The sequence below is a fragment of the Gavialis gangeticus genome, unplaced genomic scaffold (assembly GCF_001723915.1).
Source record: "Gavialis gangeticus isolate Ggan-Ray unplaced genomic scaffold, GavGan_comp1, whole genome shotgun sequence".
Lineage (NCBI taxonomy): Eukaryota > Metazoa > Chordata > Crocodylia > Gavialidae > Gavialis > Gavialis gangeticus.
Genome location: NW_017729006.1, coordinates 79,592 through 107,488, shown reverse-complemented (window position 1 = coordinate 107,488; position 27,897 = coordinate 79,592). Strand labels below are relative to the sequence as shown.

At 41.7% G+C, this 27,897-nt stretch overlaps 1 protein-coding gene across 1 annotated transcript in view; it reads right to left on the bottom strand.

The window, feature by feature from the left end:
- KCNH8 (potassium voltage-gated channel subfamily H member 8) overlaps nt 1-27,897 on the bottom strand; it is a gene marked incomplete at its 5' end in the record, with an annotated part of 214,368 nt that overhangs the window by 116,128 nt on the left and 70,343 nt on the right. The window contains 2 exons of the mRNA XM_019508703.1: nt 10,029-10,236; nt 23,242-23,399. Of these exons, the coding sequence (XP_019364248.1) occupies nt 10,029-10,236; nt 23,242-23,399 (366 nt within the window). The remainder of the gene's footprint in view (nt 1-10,028; nt 10,237-23,241; nt 23,400-27,897) is intronic.

Sequence of the window (27,897 nt, the reverse complement as noted above, 5' to 3'; positions counted from 1 at the left end):
GATATCTCTCAATCCCCATGACTGTGCATCAGCGTGATTCTATCAGAGGCGGCTGCAGTACATAAAGGGACAGGGAGTCCAGCCAGAGAACCTAGCCCACAGAAGACAATAGAAGAGGGAAGCATCCATAGAGCAACCCCTATGAGGTACTTAAAAAGCTCAGATCCAAATCAATATTAAACTGACCCCAACCTAAATAGTTCCATTCAGTTTAATGAAGTCAGATATTTTGACTCAGAACAGCCACATCAAAAGCAAACTATTTCACTGCAATTCTTTAAGTGCAGAACAAAATAGAACAGAACAAAAAAAAGTCAGCAAAAATCTAAATTTCCCAGAGGAAACATTTGATCTTGTGGAAGCTGCATTTTCTGCTAAACAAAAATCTGGGACTAAAATTGACTCTACTACATAACATCCTGTTAAAAGTTGTGAATGGATAATCTATAAAATATTTCATATAGTTTTGTGTAGGCAAACACTTGTATAAACACTATCTGCACATAGAGAAATAGATACACAGGCTACAAATAAGTAATGCTTTTGTACCTGAATTCTAGCAGTTGGGTACTGAAGTGATAAATTCTATATTTACAGGTTTACTCAATGTGTGTACGTGTGTTTATATATAAAGTAGAGGCTAGATTTTGGTTAAAGAATCAGAGGAACTTTCCCTGACTAGCAATGCTTACTCAAGCATGTAAGTCCTGTCAGCTTCAGTGGGACTGTTCACATGAGTAAACACTTTCAGTGAGACCAAGTTTGGCAGAATCAGGTCTGATCATTTCAGATAATGTTTTTTTCCCAAGAAATTAATAGGAATTAACCTAGAATTTTTACAATTCAAGTTTTCTCATGGCTTTCTTAGAACACTTTTTAGCAAAAACGCTTTCACCCAGATTCGTAATTTAGAAACAGGAATACAGATCAAGGTTACAGGCCTGAACTGATGGATTTTCCCCAAATTCGTGACACTGTGTTTGCAGTCAAAATATATGTTACACAATAATACAATACGTTCTAATCACTACTATTAAGGAGGGATAACATTCAAAAGGTTGGGAATCCTGTTTTAAATGATTCTTGCCCAGACTTTCTCTGTTAGATAACTGTACTTAAAAATAATATTTTCTATACTGAAAAAAATTCCAGAACATTTTCACGAAATTGTGTATACTTCCTGTTTTGGACCAGCTGAAAACAGCTTTATGATCCTTTTTAACTTTTCTTTTCCTTAATATAGATATCAAATTAATACAATTTACAAACATCACTGAGAGAAGTATTGCCAACAGTTTACAAAAATTACTGAATGATCTAAGATTCATTTGGGAATGATTTCTGTTTTATTCTAACCATTTCATCCCTCCCAAATCACCATCCATATTCCACAATCTCTGGGATAATTATTTTGTTCTGAGAGATTGTCTAAATTTGTTGGTTAAAATCTCTAAGAAACTGGAGTCCGAAAATGCTTTGTGACAGTTTTAACTGGCAACCATTTTTTTTCAAACATGAATTAAAAGAAAAAGAATTCTGAGACAAATTAATCCATTTCCCCCCCCAGACATCAGAAAGAGAAACAAGAAGATGCATGCACATCCCACACAACAAAGGACCAAAATTACTAGAACCTTACCGTGCATCTTGTTCAATTGAAGAGGTCAACGTTTAAGTGAGATATAATTATATTTGTTTCTTCTTAAAGCAGCTTCACGAAACTTAGAAAGGGTTGTAGCTTCAGAGTAACAGGTATCATACTCACCAATATGATGGCAAATTTAAAATACCAATAATCTAAAAACATAATGAATATGCCAAAACAGAAATTTAAAATGAAATGGTATGGGGCAGAGATCATACACTGAGCAAAAATGCTGACCTTGACTAGAGAATTACATAATTTAGTCAAAGATGTAATTTGTTGCCTGCAAGGATTTATAAACCTAAATTTATCAGCTCTAAGTTAGTGTCTCGATGGAGTGGTCAGGTTATCTCTAATTCTGACTTGCTGAACCTGACCATTTAAATGAGCTTTTTGCAGCACGAAAGCTTCTGAAGACACCCCATCTTTTTAAAAGCTTGAAATATTTGATAACTTTATTTTAGTTTGATAATTTTTACTCCCTTATATAAATTATTCAGTTCACAGTCACATTGGTATGAAAATAAATATAACTCATTCATAACCTGTCCAAGCCAGTGATCACTACAGCACTGGATTTGGCTCCAAATCTTGACTGAGTCTTGGGGCATCAAAACAACCCATTTACTAAGTTTAATTTATGTCAGTCTTCTATACTGAGGTACTTTACACAGGGAGCCAAAATAGGTAGATGGGCAGCTATTTCAGATAACTGCTTGAAGTAGGTGCTATTATAAATATCCCCAGTAGGTGGCAGGGAGCAAACAGTGATTTTGGACTGGAAATGGACACATGACAAATGACACTAATAGCAGCGTAACCTATACCAGTAGAGTTTTACCCATTTTTTTCTTGTTGACTAACTCTATATGGGTAGGGACAGAAATAGCACATAAACTGGTATAAGTGATTGGGAACAGGTTCAAATCTGTAACACAACAGAAGTTCGGTGCACATAAACTGCTTTCAAAATGGCCAAAGCCAGTTTAAGATAAACCTGTATAGATCAGTTTATTGAATTTCTGCCCCACATCCCCTTCAGATTAAAGTTAATTCACAGTCCCCCCAGCATCCCAGGAAGCTTAGCACCTTCTCTGCAAATCACTCTTTGCACAGTAGGTGGGCTAGGCTTAGCCTAAGCTGTCTGCTCCAACTGAGCAGGGAGGCATGCTCTAGTGCCCCCTGGCTTCTGACCTGAGCCACTGCAGGCATGTGGCTACATTTCTGGAAACAAAAGTGAATGTCTGTTCACTTGCTTATTGGTTCAATATACACAGCTTTGACTAACCTGAGAAGATTGAATTGATTCAGCCTCAGGCTTTTTGAGCATCTTTACTTAGCTTACAAGACTCAAATAAATTACACCAGTTCAGGGATTCACCATATTTACTCAAATATAAGATGACCATGATTATAAGATGACTCTCCCAGTAATTCAGTTCTAAATATGAAAGGTTTATAAATTTGTTACGTTTTCCAGGTATAGAATCTAATTCCTGGGTGCTTGTCTTGAATTTGTCCCCTTCCCACTGCTACATCAGAGAAAATAAATCCCTGAGGGGTCAGGTAACCCCTCTGTACCCTCAACTTCTCTCCTTCTCCCTCTTCTTACTGTCATACCAAACTCTCCCTGAGCACATGGAAGTGAGAAAAAAAATTGAAAAAAAATGACCTTGAAATAAACATAGCTGCAGTAGTTTGTAAATAGCACTCATAAACTTATTTCATTCAGAATTGATGCATTTTACCTTTTTTTGGACACTACTGCAATTTTTAGTACAGGTACTCCATAAACACAAATGTAAGCAGCACTCTGGCATCTATTTATGTGTAATACAAACTAGGCATGATATTAGCGCAAAGCCAAAAAGCTCAAGATTTACTATATAGTTTAGTGGGATGGGTCCCCACCAGAGTCAAAAGCATTTCAGGCCATGGATATTCCAGGGCTCATCACTGCTCAATATCCATGTATACTCCTGATACCACCCCCCCCATCCCCAAAGGATCCATGTGCTAATTAGCCCCCTCACTCATGACTGGAGCTGGGTGTTCTTGTCATGACTCCTATGCAGATAAAGCATAGGACAACCTGGTCCAGCTTTACCTTTTGGACAGCAGCATGCTAATCATGTGCAACAGGCTAAAAAATGGGGCTACAGAGGGATTCTGGGTGAACTGTTTGGATGATGTTTTCCAGACAAGTAAGGCTAGTGAAGAAACAGAAATAACTGGAAATGGGAAAGAAAGGCACAGTTCAGCTGCAGGAGTGAGGACAAAGTAAAAATGTATGCATTTTAGTGGGTCACCATGCCTTGGAAAAGAGTTGGTGCTAAGTGGGTACTACTATATATCATATTCAGATGGGTTACACTAATCTATCCTTGTGGGGAAATACCATGAGCACTAAGGTGGTTTTCTTACTGGCAGGGGAAAACCACTTTTTTGGCAGGAGTAGTACCCTGACTGAGGTAATGCATAGTTAGCTTCCCACTTTCCCTTCCAGTGGGAAGATCTTGGTTATACGCTGACTTTATGGAAATCAGAGATGTCTCCCTAGCTTTCTTCTGTGGCCATACGGCTAAAGGCAAGCGAAACTTGGGGGCATCTGAACCCCAAGCCTCCAGGCTTGGGCCTGCATGTTGGATGCCTGCCAAAAGATTTGGAAGAATCAGAAGCCCCAAGCGGGGATGGAAGATGCTTGCTGGTAGTATGGCCACATATGGTTCTTGAATGACTCATAGATTTGGAATTAATTTGACTGACTTGACATAGGACATGAAAAATTTGCCTTTAAAAAAAAAGAAAAGAAAAGGAGTTTCCCATCAGCATTTGTAAAAAACAGGCCATGTACTTTATAGTCATGCTCAGTGCTGGCTGCATTTAGTTAACTTCATAGTTTGTTTCCATTACTGAGAATATTTTGCTTTTAGCAGAAGTTCAAATATAGACCATGTATTTAATCAGGTGTCCTTGTATGCAAATGTAAGATAAGGGGCCTTTTTGTTTTGCTGATTAAAGGGGAAAAAAACCTCATCTTGTATTCTAGTAAATGTGTATGCCAGCTCTTTATTTACAGATGTATAAATGTGTCTTGTGTCCAAGTCCTTGGAATTCATATGTACTCTTATACTGGACAGAATCCATTTTGTTCTATAAATGCCATCAAAATATCCTGAGAATTATATACGCAAAACAGAGCCAGTAACAGTAAAACAACAGGCAAGCAACATGTGTAATGTTTCATATCATGAGACTCAGTTTGTTGTGTATTCCTTTTCTATAAGGAAAAGAGGAAAACAAGACCATCATTTACCATTATGTGGTCAGGGTAGAATGGGGAGTAAAGCTCTCACATTGTGCTGTGAGGCTTGCTTGGATTATAATAAGGCACAGGTTGTGGGAGAACAAGAGTGACAAAGATGCTATTCCCACTCTGTACAAATAAGGGGTGCCAAAGATACGACCCATGGGAGAGATCCATCCTACAAAGTCACATTATCCAGCCCCCAGTGCTGGCCCTGCATGGGACTAGTCCAGTGCCCACAGCACCCACTCAAACCAGTCTGGGATGCAATCCACACATGTGCCTGCTCAGGTCAGTCCAGAGTGGGTGCTGTGGGTACTGGATCTGGCACATAGGGGTAGAGGAGAGAGGAAGAAAGGGCAAATGTTAAATACAGAACCAATTATAGTTAAATAACCAGCTGGAGGAGGAGGGGCTAAGTTTGTAGAAAAAACATAGCTAGATAGTCGGTGTGAATGTTAATTAATAAAAAAATGATAAGGACATTACATTAAGACTAGTATGGAAACCAACAAGACTTGAGTTCCAGTCTCAGAGAATACCAACTCCCTGTATAGTCTCAAACAAGTTTTTAACCTGTTTCAGTTGTCTGATACATAAATTAAGTAAAATATTAAATTAATTATACAATATGCTACAATTAGGATTTGCATAGCATATTGAAGGTGTAAAGAATTGTGTGAGACGTGTTTATTATTTATACCCTAGATACGACATGATTTTAGTTATGTATCAACTGTCTTGATCCTGATCCTGCATCATATTCCAGACTACCAAAAATCTTTAATTAGTGCACTAAAGTGCAGTTTCAAACCAAAGGACTACCCCTAGTTTGGGACAGATCTTAAAATAATCATAAAAAAGACAAAACAAAGAGACTACCTTTTCTTTGAAGCAAGCATAACTTGAATTTTAATCTAAATAGATATACAAGTGATGCAACTGACTAGCCTCAAGGAAACATTCAAAACACAACCTCAGAGCTACTGACAAGATTGCTTATGACCACAAAAAACTAATGAATAGAATGATGAATGCCTCAAGTTTCTTGGCATCAGCCTGGGAAAATCTTCCAAGCATTAAAACCTTTCTAAGTCAGTAAGTATAAGATATAACATACAATAATGATCACGATAGAGATTTCTGCTTGATGGCTTTCTTCAGGGATACTGACAGAATCTAGATTAGTATCTAGATCCTTCAAACTACTTAATTACCTAAACTGGTACTCACCTAGAATCTATGGCTTAGACTGCCCATGCCCAATTTGAGCAGCTACCTTTAAGCCTTACCACATTGGCTTCTTCCCAGTATGGACCATGTCCTGGACATTGCCTCAGTGGGCAACTTAGTAGTTTGGATGCACAACCTACAAGCTCAGGTAACTGCTCTGCAAGTCATGTCTCCATGTCCTACTGGGGTAGAATTCTGCTTTGCAGGTCCTTCTGACTCCACTGACTTTTAAATCAAAAATGCTGCTTTCAGATAAGTTCAGCAGTCAGCAAGGGAAGTTCTGGGATATCATAAATCAGTGGCATCTCTAGTTTATGTTGTGCTCCCAGACTTAATCAATTGATCACAAAGTCAAGTCAGTGATTCCCACTGTTAATTGGAAGTGCTCTTTCCTGCATTTCTTTTCTGAAATTTTGAGGATTCTGATTAAGTTATGGTAGTCTTTTGTGATTAGGGTGACCACACACCCTGGGCAAACCGGAACAGCCCAAGTTCCATAATCCATTCCTGGCCAGTTGGCCAGAAGCCCTGGGGCAGAGTCTGGTGGAGACACAGTGTGGCATGGTGCTCCAGGCAGACAGCTGGGCAGGTGCCACTGCTTCTGTGTTGGGAGCAAGGCAGGTGGACTGGAGCAGGTACCACCCCACTCTAGTCCACCCAACTTGCTTCTATGCAGCAGCAGCAGTGCCTGCCCAGCCACCTGTCTGGTGCTCTGCATTTCTGCTGGACTCTGCTTTGGGACTTTTAACCAACTGGCCAGGATAGCACTGTGGAAGCTGGAGCTGTCCCAGTTCACCCAGGATGTATGGTCACCCTGTCTATGATCTTCATGAAACATGTTCAGCAGAGGTAGTCTTGCAAACTCTTAAACAAGACAAGTGAGAAGACACTAGATTTGCAGTCAAGTTTGTTGTAGTCATCCAATAGAACACAGAAGAGTAGCTCCATTTCAGTCATTAGGGTCTAACTAAGAAATTAAATAATGAACTTGTGTAAATTGAGTCCCTCAGGTACACCCCAAATACAGCTGCATTTCCCCATTAATATTAGGATTTTTTGTGTATTTGATTAAAAAGGCAGATGCTGCTTCTTCAAAGGGTTTATGGTTGTCCTACTGATCAACCTCACGGGGTAGAGATACCTTTTAAAGTGTATTTGTAACCTCTCTGTGCCTCTGTTGCACAGCCACAGAAAATACCTTCAAGTGAACTAATACAATATTTCTCCATCATCCAGCAGAAGCTTCAGTCTTTTTTTGTCCTCATGGATGTAGCCTTATACTATATGTGGACTTTTGCACCAAGTAATATTTACATGTGTACCCAACACCTCTTACTTCTAATGAATGAACTCTTTAAAACAACTTTGATTGGTCAAATTGTTCACTAAGATGGACCAGCATGGAAACAAACCAGAAATTCTCTGGCTTAGATCTCAGAAAGACATGAATAGAAAATAGTTATTCAAACCCTGTCTGACCACTAGAAATACCTAGTAATGCTCTAGCCATGTTTTGACATTTTGTGGAGTGCAGCCCTGGCTCTGCCCACCTCCCACTGCCAGACTGCACTCCATGGAGCCCCATGGAGCTCAGTCCAATGGTGGGAGGTGGAGTGCAGCACTGGCTCTGCCCATCTCCTGCCACTGGGCTGCACTCTGAGCGGCTCCACAGCCCAGCAGCGGGAAGCAGGCAGAGCCAGGGCTGCGCTCTGCCTCTTGTTGCTGGGTGTAGTCGGTGGGGCTGCAGAGCCACTCGGAGTGCAGCCCAGCTGCAGGAAGCTGGCAGAGCCAGGGCTGTGCTCCACCTCCCACTGCTGGGCTGAGCTCCATGAAGCCCAACATTGGTCCCAGGTAGCAGCGGCAGCCTCCTGTCATTTGGCACAGATCTGGGGCCCTGCACCCCCGGGAGGAGTCCAGCACAGCCCTGCAGCCCTCCTGGGGGTGCATGTCCCCGGGTCTGCACCAGATGACAGGATGCTGCTGCCAGCAAGTGTCAGGAGCTTTGATTTTTGCAGTTTGAGGTGCAATTTTCGAGAAACCTCTGTACCCAACTTGGCAGGCATCATGCCCTCAGAAGTGGCAACCATCCTTGCAATTTTCATATGAATCAGCCAAGAAATAATAAAGTTTTAGGCATTTACATGCTTCCCCATTATAGCCTATAAGCAAAACGTCGAAACGTGTCAAAACAGTTTTGATGAAATGAAACAGGACAATGCTTCAAAATGAAATGAAATGATGAAATGAAAGAATGTCCATTTGAAATGGTAAAATGGACTTCAAAATGAAACAATGGTGTTTTGCAGAGCCCTAATAACCAAGTCCCTTTGAGAATCTATCCATAACATACTTGGCACTTGGCTCAGATGGTTTAGTCAGAAACGTTCCCCTTTAGCAGGGGAATGGACTAGATGATCTTGTGAAGTCCCTTCCAGCCCTACTTTCCAATGTTCCTGTTACAGGGTAAAATGGTCCAAAGCGTACATACTGCTTTTCTTACTGAATCAACATACTGATACCCATAGAAGTAACAAATATTATTTACTGTATATAAGTTTGAAAGGAGAATGAAGGTGACATCCTTAAATATGGATGCAATATATATAAAAGTGTAATTTACGTGGTCTTCAAAAAATCTTTCTTAAAGGAAGCAGATGGATTTTTATAGAAAATAATGTAAAATATAAGTATTTTAGTTTGGTGCTAATAGAAACTCTTCCCTTGCTGGAGTATTATAAATGCTATTGAATGTAGAATAATAAAAAGTTGCTGCTGAAGTTCTTGAGGACAGGAAGGAGATCTGTTCAAGACTGTTACACAAATCATACCTGACAGCTTTGAGTATCTAGTGGAAGCAGCATCCTGACATTTGGCCTCCTATTAATCTGCTCACTGTATATTGAAGGTGGTCCATTTTCAACCAATCACACAGCTTTCATAGAATGAAAGCATTTAGCAAGCAGGAACATTTCAAATAATATCTGTTCCTTGTACAACTAAAAGGTATGTCTTGTATTTTGTAAGACTAACTCAGCATGGACTAATTCACAGCAGTAGACAAACAATAAAGACTCATCTTGTTCTGTGCTCATTTAAACCCATGGAAATGAGAAGCAATGCCATAAATTATGAAGGTGTAAGTGAGATAAGAATCAGGCCCTTAAACACAAGTTTATGTCTTCTATTTTGTGGCTAACTGAAAATTAATCTAACTTTCGCAAATCGTAGAAAGATCATACTATATCTCAAAGAGAAAATGTCTCATTGAAGGAAATGAAGACTGGGAACAATGGAGAAATAAAGACATGGGATTTAAAAAGTAAGGAATGAAAAGCAGGAAAAAAAACACTTCACTTCCTCAAGTACTATCCGGATTGCAACAGTTAGTCTAGTAGCTATACTTTATTAGTTAGTGGAGTCAAACAACTTTTTAGGCCAGCAAAGGTTACAAAACTTGCTCAAGTGAGAATCTTGAGCTCTAGAAGAAAATGCGCAGACTTCAGAGTGTTTTTGTCTGCTATGGAAGTCAATAACAGTATCAAATACTACAGCAGTGCAAGTAACTCACAGACATAGACTGCACAAATTTCACTCACGCTGGTAAACTTCAAATAGGATCCCAGTCGGATCCATCATGAACGATTTACTCAAATAATACTTCCCTTTCTGTGACCAACTTGCCAAATTCTTGAGGTCTTGGGCAGACCTTTAACTTTGAGATCTTGATAAAATATACTATCAGGTTTTAATTTTTTTTCTACAAGGTATTATGATACAGTACTATCAACTGTAACCAGAAAGATAAAATATTATGTCATTTTCATATAATAGAAGCACTCTTACCTATGTCCCAAGTGAGGGGATTATTCTTTTCCATCTCCCTTTTCCCAATGACATACCAAAGGCAGGCCATCCAATGAGCAAGAAGAGCAAACATGGACATAAGAAGTGTGAGAACAATTGTGCTGTGCTGGGAATAACGATCCAGTCTCTGAAGGAGACGTAAAAGACGCAGTAACCGGACTGTCTTTAGGAGATGAACAAGGGAGACCTGGGGGAATAAACACAGCAAGAAGAATTTTCAGTGGTTGACATGTAACAGACAGCTATATAGATTAATGAAAGGAAAGAACTCCTCCCTCCTTTCAACTCCTTTGAAATTTCTCCCCTTCTGTTTGACTCTGTCATGCACCGAGTTACAATTTTGACTTTAGTGTTCAGACACTGGCTAAGCCACCACATTATTTTTAGCTCAGCATGCATCTATTAAGTACATTTGACTGAGACCAAATGGACTCCAAAATGCAGGGCTCTAACTGTGTATTTTATGAAGTTCTACTCCTTGGGTTTCACTTTCAGTTCTGTATTTTTCAATTCACTCCTGCCAAAATAAATTGAAAAAATCCAAACAGACTATTATAACTGTGGCCCCTGGCAGATGTTCAAACAATGGTATGACTGGAATTGTAGGAACTTTATGCCACATCTCAAACACTGCACCTCTGCCATGTTAGATTTGCACTGCAGGAGGTACAATCGTTGGGATAGGGCATAAAATTCCTCCGATCCAAATAACATCACTGCTGAGCTACTTCTAGCCTGCTCCTGCAGACTGGGCAGGGAGGGCCCTGTTGCAGACCCAGGGCTGCTCCTATCCCTCTGCAGATTCCAGACCAAGAACTGTTGGGGCCAGGTCCAACAATCAGCTGATAATCAGGACTGGCCGTGGCAATCCCAGGTGGGTTCAAGACCATAGGCTGTTGGGGCAGGGTCTAACAATCAGATAATTGTTGGACTTGGACCTGGGTGGATTCCAGACTTGGGGCTGTTGGGGCAGGTCTGACAATCAGCCCCCCTGTGGGAGCTGCAAGGCAAGGCAAGAAAGACTTCTGGACTCAAGGGTTGCTCGATACCCAGCAGTCCGTGCCCCTCAAATCCCCCTGCCAGAGAACCTTGCAACCCACTCTTCCAAGAGCCAATTTTTGGCATTGGGACTAGGGTTGCCCTGGTCCTGATGCTGACACTGACAATCAAGTGACTGTCAGCATTAACGTGGGGATACTACATGTTCAATTTATGGTGTCATACAAACAAGCCACAAAGATGGTCCATATTTTTTGTGGAATAACTTTATGGCTGGTTTGCCACTTTAGAGCACCATAAATCAGCTGAATGTGCAACACTGTTACTATTTATAATGTGATTAACACACGCACTGTAACTGCAATGTGTGCCAGGCACCTGAGTTTCCCTAACAAAGACACAATGTATATTTAAAAAAGACATACCTATTTGTAATAGGTTTCGATTATGGATGACAAATAGTATGACTAATTAGCAACACAGGACCTAAAATCAATGGAGTTACATATGGGATGAAACTGGCTCAGGAATAAAGCCTTGGAGAAAAGAAAGAGTTGCTTCCATAGTGGAAATTAGATCTTTTTTTTAAATGGCAGGTATTCAGCTCATAGGAAGTGACAACATATTATAGATATTCTGTAGGATATAAGACCAATGAGATCATTATGGGCTCACTTCTATGCTGAGTGTGGTAAATTACTGCTTCACAACAGTGGGAATCTCAGGAAAAAATGGTGTCTCAGGAAGGAAAAATGTCTTTAAAAACTCCTCAACGAGCAGAAGGAGCATCCTTCTTGCTGCATCTCTTCATGGAAACAGCCCACCCCACTCAATGCTCTGCATCCTTCATATTCCCATTCAGCAGTAGCTGGAGTACAGGAACTGTCATTATGAGAAGCTCAGGAGTACTCTCCTCGAGGTACTGGCAGAAGAGCTTATGCAATCTGATCCTGTATTTGTAAGGGACATGCTCAGTCCATATATCCTTTTTATAGCTGCTTCACAGTTATCAAATAACACTTAGACAGCATTTCCAAATCCCTGCCACACAATTTTACTTTTTCCTGGTTGCACTAAGCATCGTTCTCACTGGCTCATTCTGCACCAGCTAGCAAAGGGTCCTTGTGAGAAAAGCAAAAACAAACTACATGGCTCCCCCCAGAGCACCTAAACACTTAGCAATATGTATTATAAAAAACACCATATGGACATCTGGATCAAAATCTTTTCACTTTATAGCCATTATTTATCTAGGCTAATTCAGTATAAACTGGAGTAGTTTGGATTCCATTCCCCAAAGTTATATTCTAAAAGGTTAAACAACTAGCATGGATTTATGAAAACCTAAGCCTGCAGTGGCTAATATACTTTGCAACCTGGTCCAATTTAAAATTGCTAATGACATTACAAACTGGCTATTGGTTCTCTTGGGCTTCCAGTCATACCTGTCTAAAACCATGGAGATTACTGAAACTACTCCAAATTCACACTGGCATTACTGAGTCCGCTAAGTGCTTTTTACTATAGCAGAGTCATTTCACTGTTACTGTGTCCTCTTGCCCTGCTTCATGTGTTGTTTTGTTCATCTCTTATCCTGTACGCAGGTGTCAATGAGATTAGGTATATTTGAAAAGTTAAGCATGCATGACTGGGGCCTGAGGCTATAACACATCTCAGGCAGATCCTGCCTGTACCATATTGATATAATTATAATTATATATATTAATGCATATCATTCATATTAATTAAGTGACTCCCATACACTCAATCCCCAACACCTCCAATGTCCATACACCCAGTTCTGATGTGATTTGCTTCACAAACCCTTTCCTGTTCCTGCCTCAACTTCTTCCTCTGCACAGGATCTCACCAATTTTTTTTAAAGAGAAAACTGACAGTGTATGTTTGACAGTAGGCAGGTTCGGAAGGGACCTGAGCAGATCATCAAGTCCAACCCCCTGCCATGGGCAGGAAAGAATGCTGGGGTCAAACGACCCCAGCTAGGTGATTATCCAGCCTCCTTCTGAAGACCCCCAGGGTAGGAGCCATCACCACTTCCCTTGGAAGTTGGATCCAGATCCTAGTCACCCCAACTGTGAAGTAGCACCTCCTGATATCTAGCCTGAATCTACTTTCGGTCAACTTATGGCTGTTATTCCTTGTTACTCCTGGTAGTGCTCGGGGAACAGGGACTCTCCCATAGCCTGCTGGTCTCCCTTGGCTAGTTTGTAGATGGCCACCAGATTCCCCCTCAGCCTTCTCTTGTGGAGGCTGAACAGGTTCAGGTCCCATAGCCTCCACTCATAGGGCCTGCCTTGCTGCCCTGAACATGTGAGTGGCCCTCCTCTGGACCCTCTCGATGCTGGCCACATCCCTCCTGAAGTGCAGTGCCCACAACTGGATACAGTACTCCAACTGCGGCCTGACCAGTGTCTCATAGAGGGGGAGGATCACCTCCTTGGACCTGCTCGTGATGCATCTGTGGATGCATGACAAGGTGCGGTTAGCCTTCCTGACCATGTCCCCATATTGGCAGCCCATGTTTATTTTGAAATCAATAGTGACTCCAAGATCCTTTTCTGCCTCTGTGCTGATGAGGAGGGAGTTCCCCAGCCTGTAGGTATGCTGCTAGTTCTTCCTCCCCGGGTGCAATACCTTGCACTTGTCTGTATAGTAACCCATCCTGTTCTCATCTGCTACCCCTGTAACCTGTTCAGATCTAGTTGTAGCCTGTCCCTCTCCTCCAGTGTGCCCACTTCTCCTCACATCTTAGTGTCATCTGCAAACTTGAACAAGGTGCTTTTCACCCCCTTGTCCAAGTTGTTGAAGATGTTGAACAGTGTGGGCCTGAGGACTGAGCCCTAGGGGACCCCACTGCCCACATTCCTCCAGGATGAAAAAGACCCATCCCACCACCACTCTCTGGGTGCGGCCCTCCAGCCAATTTGCGACCCATCTGACTGTGTAGGCATCAATGCCACAGTCACCTCATTTCTTAATGAGAACGGGGTGAGACAGTGTTGAAGGCCTTCCTAAAGTCCAGAAAGACTACGTCCACCGTGACACCTGCATCCAAAGATTTTGTGACCTGGTCGTAGAAGGCCACCAGGTTGGTCTGACAGGACCTGCCTCAAATGAACCCATCTTGGTTGCCCCAAGCATGATCCCCCTGCTGGTCCCTCGCAGATGTGCTCCTGGATAATTTTCTCAAAGGCCTTCCCCAGGACCAAGGTAAAACTAACGGGCCTGTAGTTTCCTGGGTCCTCCTTCCTCCTTTTTTTGAAAATGCGGACCACATTGGCCCTTTTCCAGTTCTCCAGCATCTTGCCAGAGCAGCATGAGTGCTCGTAAACCTGTGCCAGGGGTCCTACAATGACCTCTGCTAATTCCCTCAGTACCCTGGGGTGGAGATCATCAGGATCTGCTGATTTGAACACATCCAGTCCCACCAGAAGTTCCCTGACTAGGTCCTCACTGACCCTGGGCCTGGCAGCGCCTCCCCTGGGTCCTTCGGGGATCCCGGTGTGGGGAATGCCCTGGTCCCTGCTCAAAAAAATGGAGGCAAAGAAATTGTCAGGACCTTTCCCTTCTTACCTTGTCCTTGCTTTCCCCTTTAACTTTCTTCTTCTCCTCTCCTGAATGGAAAAGTTCCTACCTGCTCATCTCTTATGCCTCCATTTGCCCTGTAGTTTCATTGTATCCATGCCTCCCTACTGTCCCCTTTACCTATTCACTATTTTCTGTCTTTCCATTCAGAATGCAAACATCTTTCAGTCTCTTTTGTCTTAAAAAGCACCCTTGACCCCCTTTGCTTCTTCAACTAATGCCCTATGTATAAATTCACTGAACATGCTATCCACTCCTTTACCATTCTGTTAGGCATCTCTCACCTGGCTTCTACCACTTGTACTCCATTTAAATTTCTCTTGCCAAAATTTTAAAAATCCTCCTCTTACCCAAATCACAGAAGCATCCTCCTTCATCTTTCAGAAGCCTTCAACACAGTTGACCATGCCCTTTCTTAGCTTCTGTAACTCCACTATCTTATGGGTTTCCTCATACATCTGTTATCATTCGTCCAGTCTGTCCTTCAAGACAAATTTCTCATTTGCTCTCTGTTTTCTTAGAGTTCAACAAACTCTATCTTTGGCCCTGTTTACTTCTCTCTATGTACCACATTTATTCGAATACAAGACAACCCTGGCTTTAAAATGAGCCCCCAGTAATTAGATTCCATATATGAAAAAAAAATATAAATTCGTTATACTTGTCCAGGTATAGAATCTAATTATTGGAAGTTTGCCTTAAATTGTCTCCTCCCAGTGCTACAGCAGGGAAAATAAATCTGGGGGAGAGGGAGCAATCAGGTTTCCCCCCAACCTTTCCCCTTCTGCAGCCCCCACCCTTTACTGTCTGTCCCTGCTCTCTCTGAGCACATGGAAGCAAGGAACAAACCCTGGGTGCACCTACACAAGATGGTTACTGCACAGTAGGCTTATTAACCGTGCAGTAAATGTCTCAATGTCTACATATGTGCCCCTATTAAGGCTCACAAAACTAATAAACTCCACAGCAGGGTTGTACTTATAAAACACAAGTATAACCCTGCTGCAGAGTATTTTCATGTGGAGTAGCACACATGTAGATGCTATCCCAGCTGACTGGGACACAGGGTGCTTCAGTGTGGGGCTAGCTGGCAGGCAGCCCCCATGCTGAAGAGTCTCCATGTCTCAGTCAGGCACTCTGTAGCATGTGGACCTGGTCAGAGTAGCTTGGGCTGACAGGGGATCTGGGGGGTCAGTATACCAGCCCAGGGCTGCCCCAACCAGGCTCCATGTGCTATGGGCTGGTTGAGGCACAAAGGTGCTAGAGTCTGGAGCTAGCCAACAGGCAGCCCCCACACTGAAGCACCCTCATGCTCTAGGGAGCCACTCCATAGCACATGGAGCCTAGATGGAGCATCCAGTGCAGGGGCTGGAATTCAGTTGGCTGCTGAGGTACAAGGGTGCTTCAGTGGGGGAGAGGGGTGGCCTGTTGGCTAGCCCCATGTGAAACACCCTTGTGCCTCAACTAGTCCCTCCGTAATACATGAAGCCCAGTTAGAGCAGCCCTGGACTGGCAGGCTTCCCCTCCTCCCCACCCCCTGGGTCCCCTGCCAGCCTGGCTGCTCCAACCAGGCTCCACATGCTGTGCACAAATAAACTCTGGAGCAATACTCTCTGGAGTTTTTTGCTGGACATGAACAAACATGAATTTACCTCACTCTGGACCAGTAAGTTCCAGAGTTTGTTCATGTGCAGTAAATTGCACATGTCAACGTACTCCCTGACCTTGAAATAACATGCCTGTAGTAATCTGCATATAGACAAATTACTATGGGTAACCACAGACTTACTTCATCCAGAATTGATGCATTTAATCTTTTCTGGCACTGCTGCAGTTTTTATCATGGGTATACCATAAACACATATTTAACTAGCACTTTTGTATCTACTTATATATGGTAGAAACTACGCATGATATTAGTCCAAAACCAAAAGGCTCAGGATTTACCATATAGTTCACTGGGCTGAACCCCAGCAGAGTCAACAGTGTTTTAAGCCATAGTTTCCCCATAGCTCAGCATGGATCAGTATGTGTGTAGTCCAAATACTTCCCCCCTCTTCAAAGGTTCCATGTGCCAATTAGCCCCCCACTCATGACTGAAACCAGGTGTTCTTGTCACAGTTCCTGGGATCCTTCAAAAATTTATAGGCAGATGAGGTACAAGGCAACTTGGTCAAGCTCCACCTCGTGCAGGGCAGGGCCACACTAATTGTTTGCCACAGGCTAAGAGGTGGGGCAACAGAGGGATTCTGGGTGAACTGACTGGGGCCCTGGTTGGTAATGTTTGCTAGACATTTAAGGTTGGTGAAGAAACAGGAATAATTGGAAATGGGAAAGAAAGGCACAGCTCAGCTGTGAGATTGAGGAGAAAGTCAAAATGTATTCAGTATAGTGGCACACCATGACTTAAAAAAAAGAGTCAGTAATGATGGGAATTGAGCACAATGGCCATGACCATATATTGTATTCATATGGGCTGCACTAATTTATCCTTGTGGTAGGTGCCCATCAGCATATTACTTCTCAGCCTCTTGTGGGCTCAGATCAAGGGCAGCAACCAGGTGGAAGCCTGCAGCCTTGGTTGACGGCCTGAGGAGCAGGAGCAGTGAGATGGCAGTGGCCATGAATGCTGGTGAACTGAGAGCAGAGAAGCAGAGATTGGAGGAGAGAAGAGACCAGAGGGAGTGGAGTCGCAAATATGGAGATTTGGACTGAGAGCTGGAATTTGACTGGCAGCTGGTACAGCAATGCATGAAAATGAAGGTGAAAGCGAAAGCAGCTGAAACTGTGCAGGGAAGAGCAAACCAGAAGAAGAGCAAAGGGAAGAAGATAGAGAGCAGCCAGACCAGGGAACTCTCCCTCTCCAGAGTGACATGGATGAGGAGGGTGGGAGGGACAGAGTCACTAATTGTCAGCAGTGATGTGGGAAGTTTATTGACAAGGAAGAGGTGGGACCAAATGGCAGCAACTTTAAGGTCTATCAATGTAGACATGATATGTCCAGAAGAGTGTGAAATACCACAGGGAGATGCATATATATATCTGGAGAAGAGATGGGGTTAGGGGCAGTCATGGTGAGCAGGGACAAACTGGAACAAGGCAGCAGAGGTGACAGTGTTATTTAAAAACTCAAGAGTTGAAGTCAAGCAAGTGCAAGTGTTAGTAGAAGGAAGAAAACAGAGGGTGTTGTTGGAGACAGAAGGGATGGAGGTAGACTTGTTTAATGTACACACACACAGAAAAGAAGGGGCAGGTGACTTTTTTTCAGAAGTTGGAAATGTTTGGGGTGGGGGGAGAAACAGTCATAGCTAGGAACTTCAACTGCATAACTGAGAAAGGAGAAGTGGGAGAGAGAAAAGAGGCGAGGAATTAGATAGTTCCTCAAAGATGTTAAAACAATTATCAAGGAGAAAGGTTTCAAGGATGCATAAGTGGGAGAGAAAGTACATACAAGAGTGGAACCAGGAGGAACGAAAACTTTGAGGATCGATTTGTTTTAGTCTCAGAAGGAGTGGTGGTGCACAAGGAAGAGATAGAAGATGTGGGTTTTAGTGGCCATTAAGTGCTAGGGGTGGAGATGGGAACAGGTGGATGGAATAAGAAAGGAAACGGCCTCTGGAAACTAAACATGAGGCTGCTTTGTGACGAAAGTGTGTAAGGAGTTTACAGAGGAGTACAAGGAATGGAGAACCTTAAAGAATTGTTATAAAAACAGGTGGGAATGGTGGTGTATGATTAAGAGAAGAACAGGCACATTTTTCATGAATGTTGGGAAGAGAAGGGCGAGGGACAAGATGAGGGAGCTGAAAAGAAGGCAGGAGAAGGTAGAGAACTTGATTGTGGAAGCAGGAAGGAGGAGAGAAGTGAAAGATAAACTGAAAGAGGCAAAGTTGGAGGTAGAGGAATGGTTTAAAGACAGAGATGCTGAAAATATATTCCTAGTGAAAGTGCCTTGGGTGGCAGAATGGGAAGAATGGAACTCATACTTTACTTCAAGAGTCAGGAAAGCAAAGGGAGAAGTGGAAAGAGTGAAAAAGGAGAAGGGCCAGGAGGAGGTACTGAACACTGTGGCAGACTTCTTGAGGATTTGTACAGAAAGCAGAAAATTGATACAGAGCAGAAATGGAGGGGTTTGGTGGACATCAAGGAGAAGGTGGAGGATGAAAGGAAGGATGAGTTAGGGGAGAACTAAGGATAAGAGGTAGAAAAATGTTTGAGAACTTTTAAAGGAGACAAGTCATCAGGAAAGGATAGACTCCCAGCCAAATTTTACATGAAATTCTGGCCGTGGGTGGGATAGGATTTGTTGAAAGTCTTCAGAGAGACAACGGAAGAAAGAAAGATTGGGGATGGTTTTGCAGACAGAGTAATGGTGCTACTGTATAAGAAGGGAGATCAAGAATGCCTCAAGAACTGGAGGCTGATCACATTATTGAATACAGATGATAAAATCCTGGCAAAATTCATAGGGGAGTGAAATGCTCACTGTATATGAATGATATGGACATCCATTCACAGTGCTGCTGCAAAAATGTTTCTATCTTGCCATGCTGCCTATATCACCTGTCTACATGCATCCTGCAGCTGGTTCCCCTTCTATATCATATAAAACAAAAGCTGGTTGTCTTCATTCTCAAAGACTTTCACAGCCTGTGCCTACTCTAATTGCCGCCTCTTTCATATTAACAGGTTGTTCTTTCTCTCTGATTATCCAACAGTTAAGACCTCCATTACCCATTTGTTAGATTTTCAAATGTACAATTCATTCTCATATACTGCCCACATGCAAAATTCTTTCCATCCTCTTTCACATCCCTCATTAAAACTCACCTTTGCCATGATACCTACAAAAGCTTAACAATGGTTAGGCTGCTTTTGGTTTGGAACTACAAGCTATAATGCAAACCAATACGATTTCAGTGTTACCTTTTGCTTCCTTACATGACTCTACTCATTTATGGTCTCTTGCTTTATACTTAAACTGTAAACTTTCTGGAGTTCTTCAGTTCTGGTTCTAAAACACCCAGCAGAAAATGGCTCTGGTCCATGCCAAAGGTTCTGAGTCAATACATAGATTAATTAGAACGATTAATAATAATTACATGTGTGCCTCCAACTGAGTCTCCATGCACAACTGTAATACAAGTAAAGGTAATTCATTTGAGCTACAAGCACTTAAATTGAGGTGTAAACATACTATGGTATGGCAAAAGCAATATTATGATTAGAAAAAAATCTCTGGGCACATTATACTTGTATAAAATATACTCATTTCCAGATTCTATAGGTCATTTATGTCAAAACTCCAAACTTTGATCCTTTTTTCCAGTGCTACTGGATATTAATAGCAGGTTAAACATTAATATATTCCTTTTTAATAGGAATAATGGCTATTAAATGGCTAGAAAAACATTTCATTTTTATTAGGACTAAAAATAACCCATATTTTGAAACCATGCCATCATAATTTGAACATGAGCATAATACATCATGTTTAATTACACTGAATTTTCTCATTAGCCAGTCCAAATGTTTTTCTTCTATTGTGTTCAATCTGTCATTGGAAAACCTCAGATGCAAGCAGGCAGCTTTATTTCCTCTATCATAAATTTAGAAAGACAAAATGAAGAATCAGCACTCAGACTTGTGCCTGGGTAAATCTGCTTTGCCTATAAATACAAGACTAGCTAAATTTCTCCATTTGGGTAATTGATTTAGACTAGAAGGATTAACCTTTTCTTTTGAAATGACAAAGACACAAACCCATGCAATCTGAAATCACAGTAGACTACTGAAGGGAGATAAGGGATCCAATATGAAGTAGCTAAATTTGATATACATTATTGAAGTCTTTGCTTGCAGTGAAAGCAGAAGGAAATAACAGGGAATCGTACTAGTTATTTTTTAATGAAAAGATTATCTACAGGGATCTTTATTTGCCTATTCATTACGAAATTACTTTTTGGGTTTCTCCACTGTTTTGTACTATATGTAGTCATTCACACTAATGGAAATGGAGTACAAATTGATGTAGTACCTTAGTATTGATATAATGTTCAAATTTCTAATTTGGCAACATTTTACAGCAGTTTTTCACAGATGTAAACATCTGTACAGGTGCAATGCACTGTGGATGCAAAGATGTAACCACAGTTTGTTAAAAGGCATGGCAAGGAGGGCAGATGTATATTAATCATATTAAAGAATCATAGAAAAGTAGGGCTGGAAGGGACCTCAGGAAGTCATGTCATCCAGTCCCCTGTTCAAAGCAGGATCATGTATATTTAAATGACCCCAGACAAGCATCTGTTTAACCTGCTTAGATTAATAGTTTCCAAGGGTGGAGATTTCACAAGCTGTCTGGGTAGTCTGTCCCAACAGTTAAACAACCTTATAGTGAGACAGTTCTTCCTAATATCCAATGTAAATTTACCCTAATACAGTTTAAGACTAGTGCTCCTTGTCCTGTCCCCTGCAGTCACAGAGAATGGTTTTTCTCCATTTTCTTTATAACCATCTTTCAGGTATTGGAAGATTATTATCAACGCCTTCTCTTCTCCCCACAAGTCTTCTCTTGTCCACACTAAATAATCCTAGTTCTTGCAGTCTTTCCTCATAAGGCACATTCCCAAGCTGCTAATTGTTTGTCACTCTTTACTAGACTCTTTTTAATTTGTACACCTTCTATAGGGCATAGATGAACTTTCACTTGGAGTGGTTTCAAAGGTGGGGGGGAAAGGGGGCAGAGAAGGGAGAGCTACTAAGCAATATGCAGCAGTTGTTATCCTCTAAGAGCTAGGTGCTCATGAATGTGTAGCTATTCAAGTGAGCTGTATTTCCCCAGCTTTGACCCAGCTTTATCCAGGGTTAAAGTAGGAGTGGCTTTTCTACATTTATATAGCAACAGGTTAGTACACACTTAGCACTAGAGGGTAACAAGTGATATTTCAGCTGGGGCAGCAGCACCCTTCCCCTTTTGAAACAGCTCCAATTACATTCTTTGTCCACAGCCACATTTTTGTTACTGTGACAATGGGAAAATGTATTCTTGGATAAGAGTTTTCTCTTTCAGAATCCATGATAAACATTCCCTTCTTCTCAATGCCATCAGTATTGGTTTGGAAGGAAATAATTTATTCTAGCCATTGTAAGGACAAACAACTGTTTCTTTTTCTTAAAATCTTTGAAGAAAAGGATCTGACATGTTTTATTCAAGAAGTTGCAAGGTAGATTTATTACTGTAAATTGAATGCATTGCCATTTATTTTGGTTAATGCAGTTATAATGTTGGGGCTGGAGACACTAGTATTCCTGTAATTGCAAGAGTGTGATGTGAGAACCTGTAAATTATTGACTAACTGGAATTAACAGTTAAAACTTGAGACTCGAATAGTCAGATTTCAAATGTCCTAGACAAATGTCAGAGAGGTTTTCTAAAAACACAATAATAAAATAAATGTCATGAGGTTTGTTAGTTTTGCTCTCAAAATGAGAGTCTTTTTTTTTTTTTTTTTTTTTAGCATTCATGTGAGCAACTTTCATTAATGGTAACAACAGATATGTTTGTCCATTATGGAAAGTACAGAATCCCATGAATTGGGAAATGCACAAAATCAAGTCCTCTGTTCTAGTTTTTCTCCTACCTGGAAAACCCATAGTAATGAGAAAAAAAATCTCTTCCAAAATTGTTCCCAAGTTAGGCTTCCAAGTAGAAGACAAGGAGTGTATGAGCAGGAAGAAATGAAAGCAAATCCTATGGAAGCTGCACCCTCTGCTGAGGAAGTGGCTGCATTCATTCAACTTTACCCCTTTCTTATAGGCCTCTCCATCTGGGCAGAGCACTCCTCTCAAAGAAATGGGAGATGGATACTGAACATAGAGACTGATGCTCTGAAGAGCATTAAAAAGCCTGTGGACTCCTGAGTCAATGGAAAATATAGGTTGCCGTCGGCTACACATACATTTAAGATATTTTCAGCGTGAGTACAGATTCATCCACCGCTGACAATGCTTGCCTGGAATGGATAATTCTGCCAGTGCAGATAACACTACAGAGGCTTTCTGCCAGGCAAGAGCTGAATTTCTAAATTTTAAAATAAACAGGAAGTAAAATTTTGCAAGGGGGGGAAGGGCAATATAGTTTCCTTTATAGATTATGAATACCTGGGGGTGGGGGTGCAGAGGGGAATAAGCAGAAAGCATCCCTCATTTAACTTCACCTAATACCTTTAATAACGCTTTCCAAGTTCTTCTTTGGCTTCCTAACATTTATTCACTCAGGAAGGAATCCAGTGCACACTTATATTGTCAGAAGACTCTCTGGTTTTTCTTAATAGTTCTCTGTATGGTCTTATCCCCCTTGCACTGAATTATTAGCATCTAATCCCACTACAGCCCTGCTTAAGTCAGTAGGACTACTGTTGAAGTAAGCTGATTCTCAGGAGGATGAAAACTAATAGAAATCCTTGTCAATAGAAAACAAACACATTTAAGTTTTTTGGTTTTTTTAATAGAACAAAAATGTTTATTCACAAAAGTGATCAACTTGAGATAAGTAATATTAAAAATAAAGAAATGTAGTACTCACCACTGAGACATTAAACGCATAAAGGAGATCAAAAGGAAGTGCAGCTATTAAATCAATGATGAACCAGGTAGTTACATAGTGGATACAAATAGATCTTGCTTCGAATATAACTTGGCCAGACTTGCTGACATATGATGTTCGGAAATTTAAAATAATATCTGCTTGACAAAGAGAAGAAACAGAATTAGATACAGCAATTCCTCTGACAATGGGACTGTAATGCCAATCACAGCAGCAAGTATATTTTGTTTATTCCCTGACTGGACACAGAATGAAAATGAGCGAAACCAAAAAGCTACATTGCAGAGGCCTGCTCTGCACATTGCTTGTACCATGCAATTGCCAGATTAATTATGCAACTGATTTAGAGCGGCTAGACATGCAGATTAACAATCACACCATAAAAACGTTCAACCAACTATAATGTTATTGCTTGAAAATATGTAATAACTTTATAGCTGGTTGCTATTTAGCTTTAATTTACACGTACAGCAAGGTCTGCCCCTGCAGCTGGGAGCCCCATCAGCTGACCAGGTTCCCAGCTTCATGGGGGCACCATGTGTAGCCAGGGCTGGAAGCCCTGCAGCTGAGGGAACTCTCAACCCCAACACTGCTGGGCAGTTGTGCCAGAGCTGTGGGTACAACTATGCTCTTCCAGCCCTGGGGATGTGTGGAACTCTCTCATGCCTGGGAGATAGCAACTGCTGCAATCTTCCAGCTGTGGTTGTGTATGGAACACCGAGTGGCTTGGAGCCCCATCAGCTGAGTGGGTTCCCAACAGTGGCTCCCAATGCACTGGCAATAAGGTACCACAGGATCTAATGTGCAATCCCACAATCACTCCTTTTGCCATGCACATGTGGCATGACAGGAGGCACGACTGTGTGGATTGCACATTATGCCTTTACCTGCATGTGTTGAGGGGCCCTCAGTGTCCATATTTTTAAAAATCTTTACTAAGGTCCTGATCCTGCAAACACTTTGCCTACCTGCTTACTCTCATTGAAGCAGTTACATATGTAATGTTACTCTTACATCCAAGTCTTTAAAGGGAACCTAAATTATTATTTGCATTGATTATAAGGGGAGTTTTGCATGAATAAAAATTAAGAAAATCTTCAAGATCTGAACTTCACATTTGACAGGGGGGCCTCAATGCTTCTCATGTCCCACAAAATGAGGACAATATCCTGCTCTTGAGCTATGCACACAGCTTGTATTGATGTAAGTATGAACTGCTGCTCCAACCTCTACTGATGTCAAAGGAGTATGGCCATGGATCAAGGGTATTATTTTCAAACCACCAGGAAAGAGTGCAAAAGGGCAATAAAGTTGGATTTACTTCTGTTCATGAAAGCAAAGGGATGCAGAATGATGGACACAATAGAGTGTGTAACCTGGCACCATGGAGTTCTGTGAGCTTTTAGAGATCTGAGGGTGAGGGTTATGAGGTTACCAACTAAAAGAGCAAGGATTTACTGTCTCCAAATAGTAAGAAATTCATAACAGAAGCTAAGTTAAGCCTGCACTTTAATGAGATGAGGAGAGCTGATCATGTTCTTTTTGAACACTTAAGAAAGAACTGAGAGCTTTTTCCAACCAGCAGAATTGGTTTTGCCTTTGAACTTTATAGTCTGGATGTATCAGAAAACTTCCTCAAACAAACCCAAGGAATTGAAAGATTGGGCCTGGAACCAACGAAAAATCTGACCCTACCTCGAGGATTCACTATACGCTAACATTTAAGATATAAAGTTTGAAGTTCCTACCACATTCCTTCGCTGAGACTATCTGTCACTTCAGCCCATCCCATGTCCTCTGTCATTTACCTGGTTTGTGTCTACATACCTTAGTCAGCTTTGGAAGAAACTTCATATTGCTCTATTGTTTTATTGCTCTCATCAGAATAAGCAAAGCAAGCAGCTCAGCTTTGGTGTAAAGGAAAATAAGGCAAGGCTGCCACATGGACCCCTGATGTTTTATTTAGGGCATGATTAACTGGTTAATCATGTCTTAAATAGTAACCTGGTGACACATTCAAGTCAGTTTAAGATGTGATAATACAGGAAATGAGCCACCAAGCTATTCCACATATATTCCACGAAAAACAACCTTCGGTAGCTCATTTGTATCACACCTTAAATTGTACATATCGCCTTCAACTGAGTGTCAGAATCCAGCAGGGGGCAGCCCCAGGATCCAGCTGTCTTGACAGCCCAATCCTAGGGTGCCTGGGTGCTGGGACCCGTAAAGACCCAAGCTGGGGTTTTGACAATCAGCTGACTGGGGCCAGGGACCTGACTGGGTCCAGTATCAGAACTTGGTTAGGTCCTCAGACCCAACTGGCAATCAGCTGGTTGTCTGCACTTGGGTTTCAACTTGCGGGTACAGAGGGAGCCCAGCACCATGATCCCAGATTCCCCCTGCACTGGCAAAATAAGCCACAATAGAGATCAAATCCCTGTTGCCAACATTGTGTGGCACAGCAGGAGGTACCATTGTTGGTACTGTGGCTTAGATTCCACTGCACCTTGAATTAAAGGTCTCTCAGAGGCCATTGATAGATAGACACAATGTTGTCATCCCAAACCAGTGGAAAGAAGAAGTAAATACCATAATACTTCTATACTATAAAAAGTAAAGCACCTTTATCTGTTCTTTCTCCCACTTACTTGTATATGCTGTGTTTTTCTATTAATTTTTTTATCAATGTCAAATGTTGACCACTGATGAGTTCTCATTTATTTCCCCACAAGAAGATAGTTAATGCCCATGAGATACTAATAATATATTTTTCCTGAGAGTTTAAAATATTAACTAACAAAAGACAGTAAATTATCACACTGTAAAAGTACTTAGACTTTTGAATGTCAAGATTTATGGCATGGCTTTTATAATAAAGTCAGTCCAGTGCCCCTTTACACAAAAAACAAAAACTTCTAAGCCAAAATAATTATTTTACAGGTGCAAGGAGGATACTAGAAACCCTGAGAATCCAGTACCACCACATACATACACTGATTACTATCATTATACCATAACCTTCTCTCTTGGGGGCGGGAGTGGGGGGAGGTTATCTGGCTAATGGGAAGTCACTCCTTTAAGGATGCTCCCCACTAAAGTGCCAAGGATTGGCATGGGGGATGGGGACAGGGGACAGAAGAGTCATTTTCTAACCCAATTAGCTGGTTAGTGGAGGTTCAGGGGAACCATTTTGCCTTGTGCACCTGTGGGAAGGTCCATAAATCCTGTTCCTTCAACTGGGGCATGCTCTTGTATCCAAATTAGCAGCTCTGATGCTAAAGCATATGATCAAGATTTGGGTCTGCTGTGAGCATTATACTAATCAAGTGATAGTTTGGGAAGTAATGTTTTGGCTTAGCTCCAGCGCAGGGTGTAGAAAGGGGTTGCCTTCCTCACAGCAGTATAGGGAGTTAGGGGTATACATCAAATAAAGATTAAAATTATTACAGCTTAACAGAGAAGCAAGTATACAATGTAAGTAACCATGCTAGTAAGAAATCAGAACAGGAGCCCCAAAGTCTGAAACAATAGGAAATATATATGAAGGGAAAGTAGGTATGTCCCAGGAAAGGGCTGGGAACCGACTGTCAATGGGGTCTGGAAGACAGCTCCATCTGATAGAAGGAAGGAATGACAGCTCATGCTATGAATACTGGCTGGATATTTCCCAGGCTGAAAACGGACGTCACCTTTGTGCCACCATAAAAATTGTTAAAAATGGCACAAAGAGAAAGCTAAGAGGTATCCATGGCCTTTATCATGCCACAAATTGGGCTAGAGGTCTGTGGCCACGACAGAAGATAGTATAACTCTGTGCTGCTGTTTTGTGGCAGATGTCTGTTTGTTTTAATGCAGGAGAACATGAGCAGCCCAAAGCTGCCCGTGGGCTTCAGCTGCCCTGGGTAGCCACTCCCAGGGGTTCCTGGCCCCAGTCCTGGCAATTCAGGAATTCCCCTACAAGTGATTTCAACTTGGGGCATGCCTCAACAAATAGAGAAACCCTTGGTGTGCCCATTTGCAGAGCATGCCCCAAGTGTTGTTTCACAGGATCAGGTCCCTGAAGCCCCTAGAGTGACAGGGGCCCAGCCCTACAAGACAATGGGTGATGTCTGTTGCACTTAATGAAGGGGATCAGCTGTGGCACAGCTGATCTGCTTTGTTTACCAAGATATGGTTATAGCCTGATACAGTTATAGTTTCAGTCTAAATAAGCATTGTATTTTTTGTCCTGTATGACTAGGATAACAGATTATTACATCACTCTAGAAAGTATCAAGACAAAAATTAACTCTTTGAAAGGAACATTGTAACTTCTGTTATACCAAGGAGAAAAAGAATAATGAAAAAAAATAGCCTGAGCTTGCTTGTTCCCTACTCATATGGGGTTTAGTCCCCCTAAATTGAAAGGGTGGGTTTTAATGTTGTGGGTTTTTAATTGTGACCCACCATTTCAATTTAGGGGCTTCTGTCACAGTGATGGCCTGCTGTCAGCTCCCCTTCCTCCTCCCGCTGTGGACAGTCTCTGCCAGGAAAAAAAAAAGGGCCCCACTTTCTTTTTTTTTTTCCTGGTGGAGCCTACCTGCCTCTCCTATGGCCAGGGAGCAAGCCGCCAGTGGGCCCTGAGATGCCGGG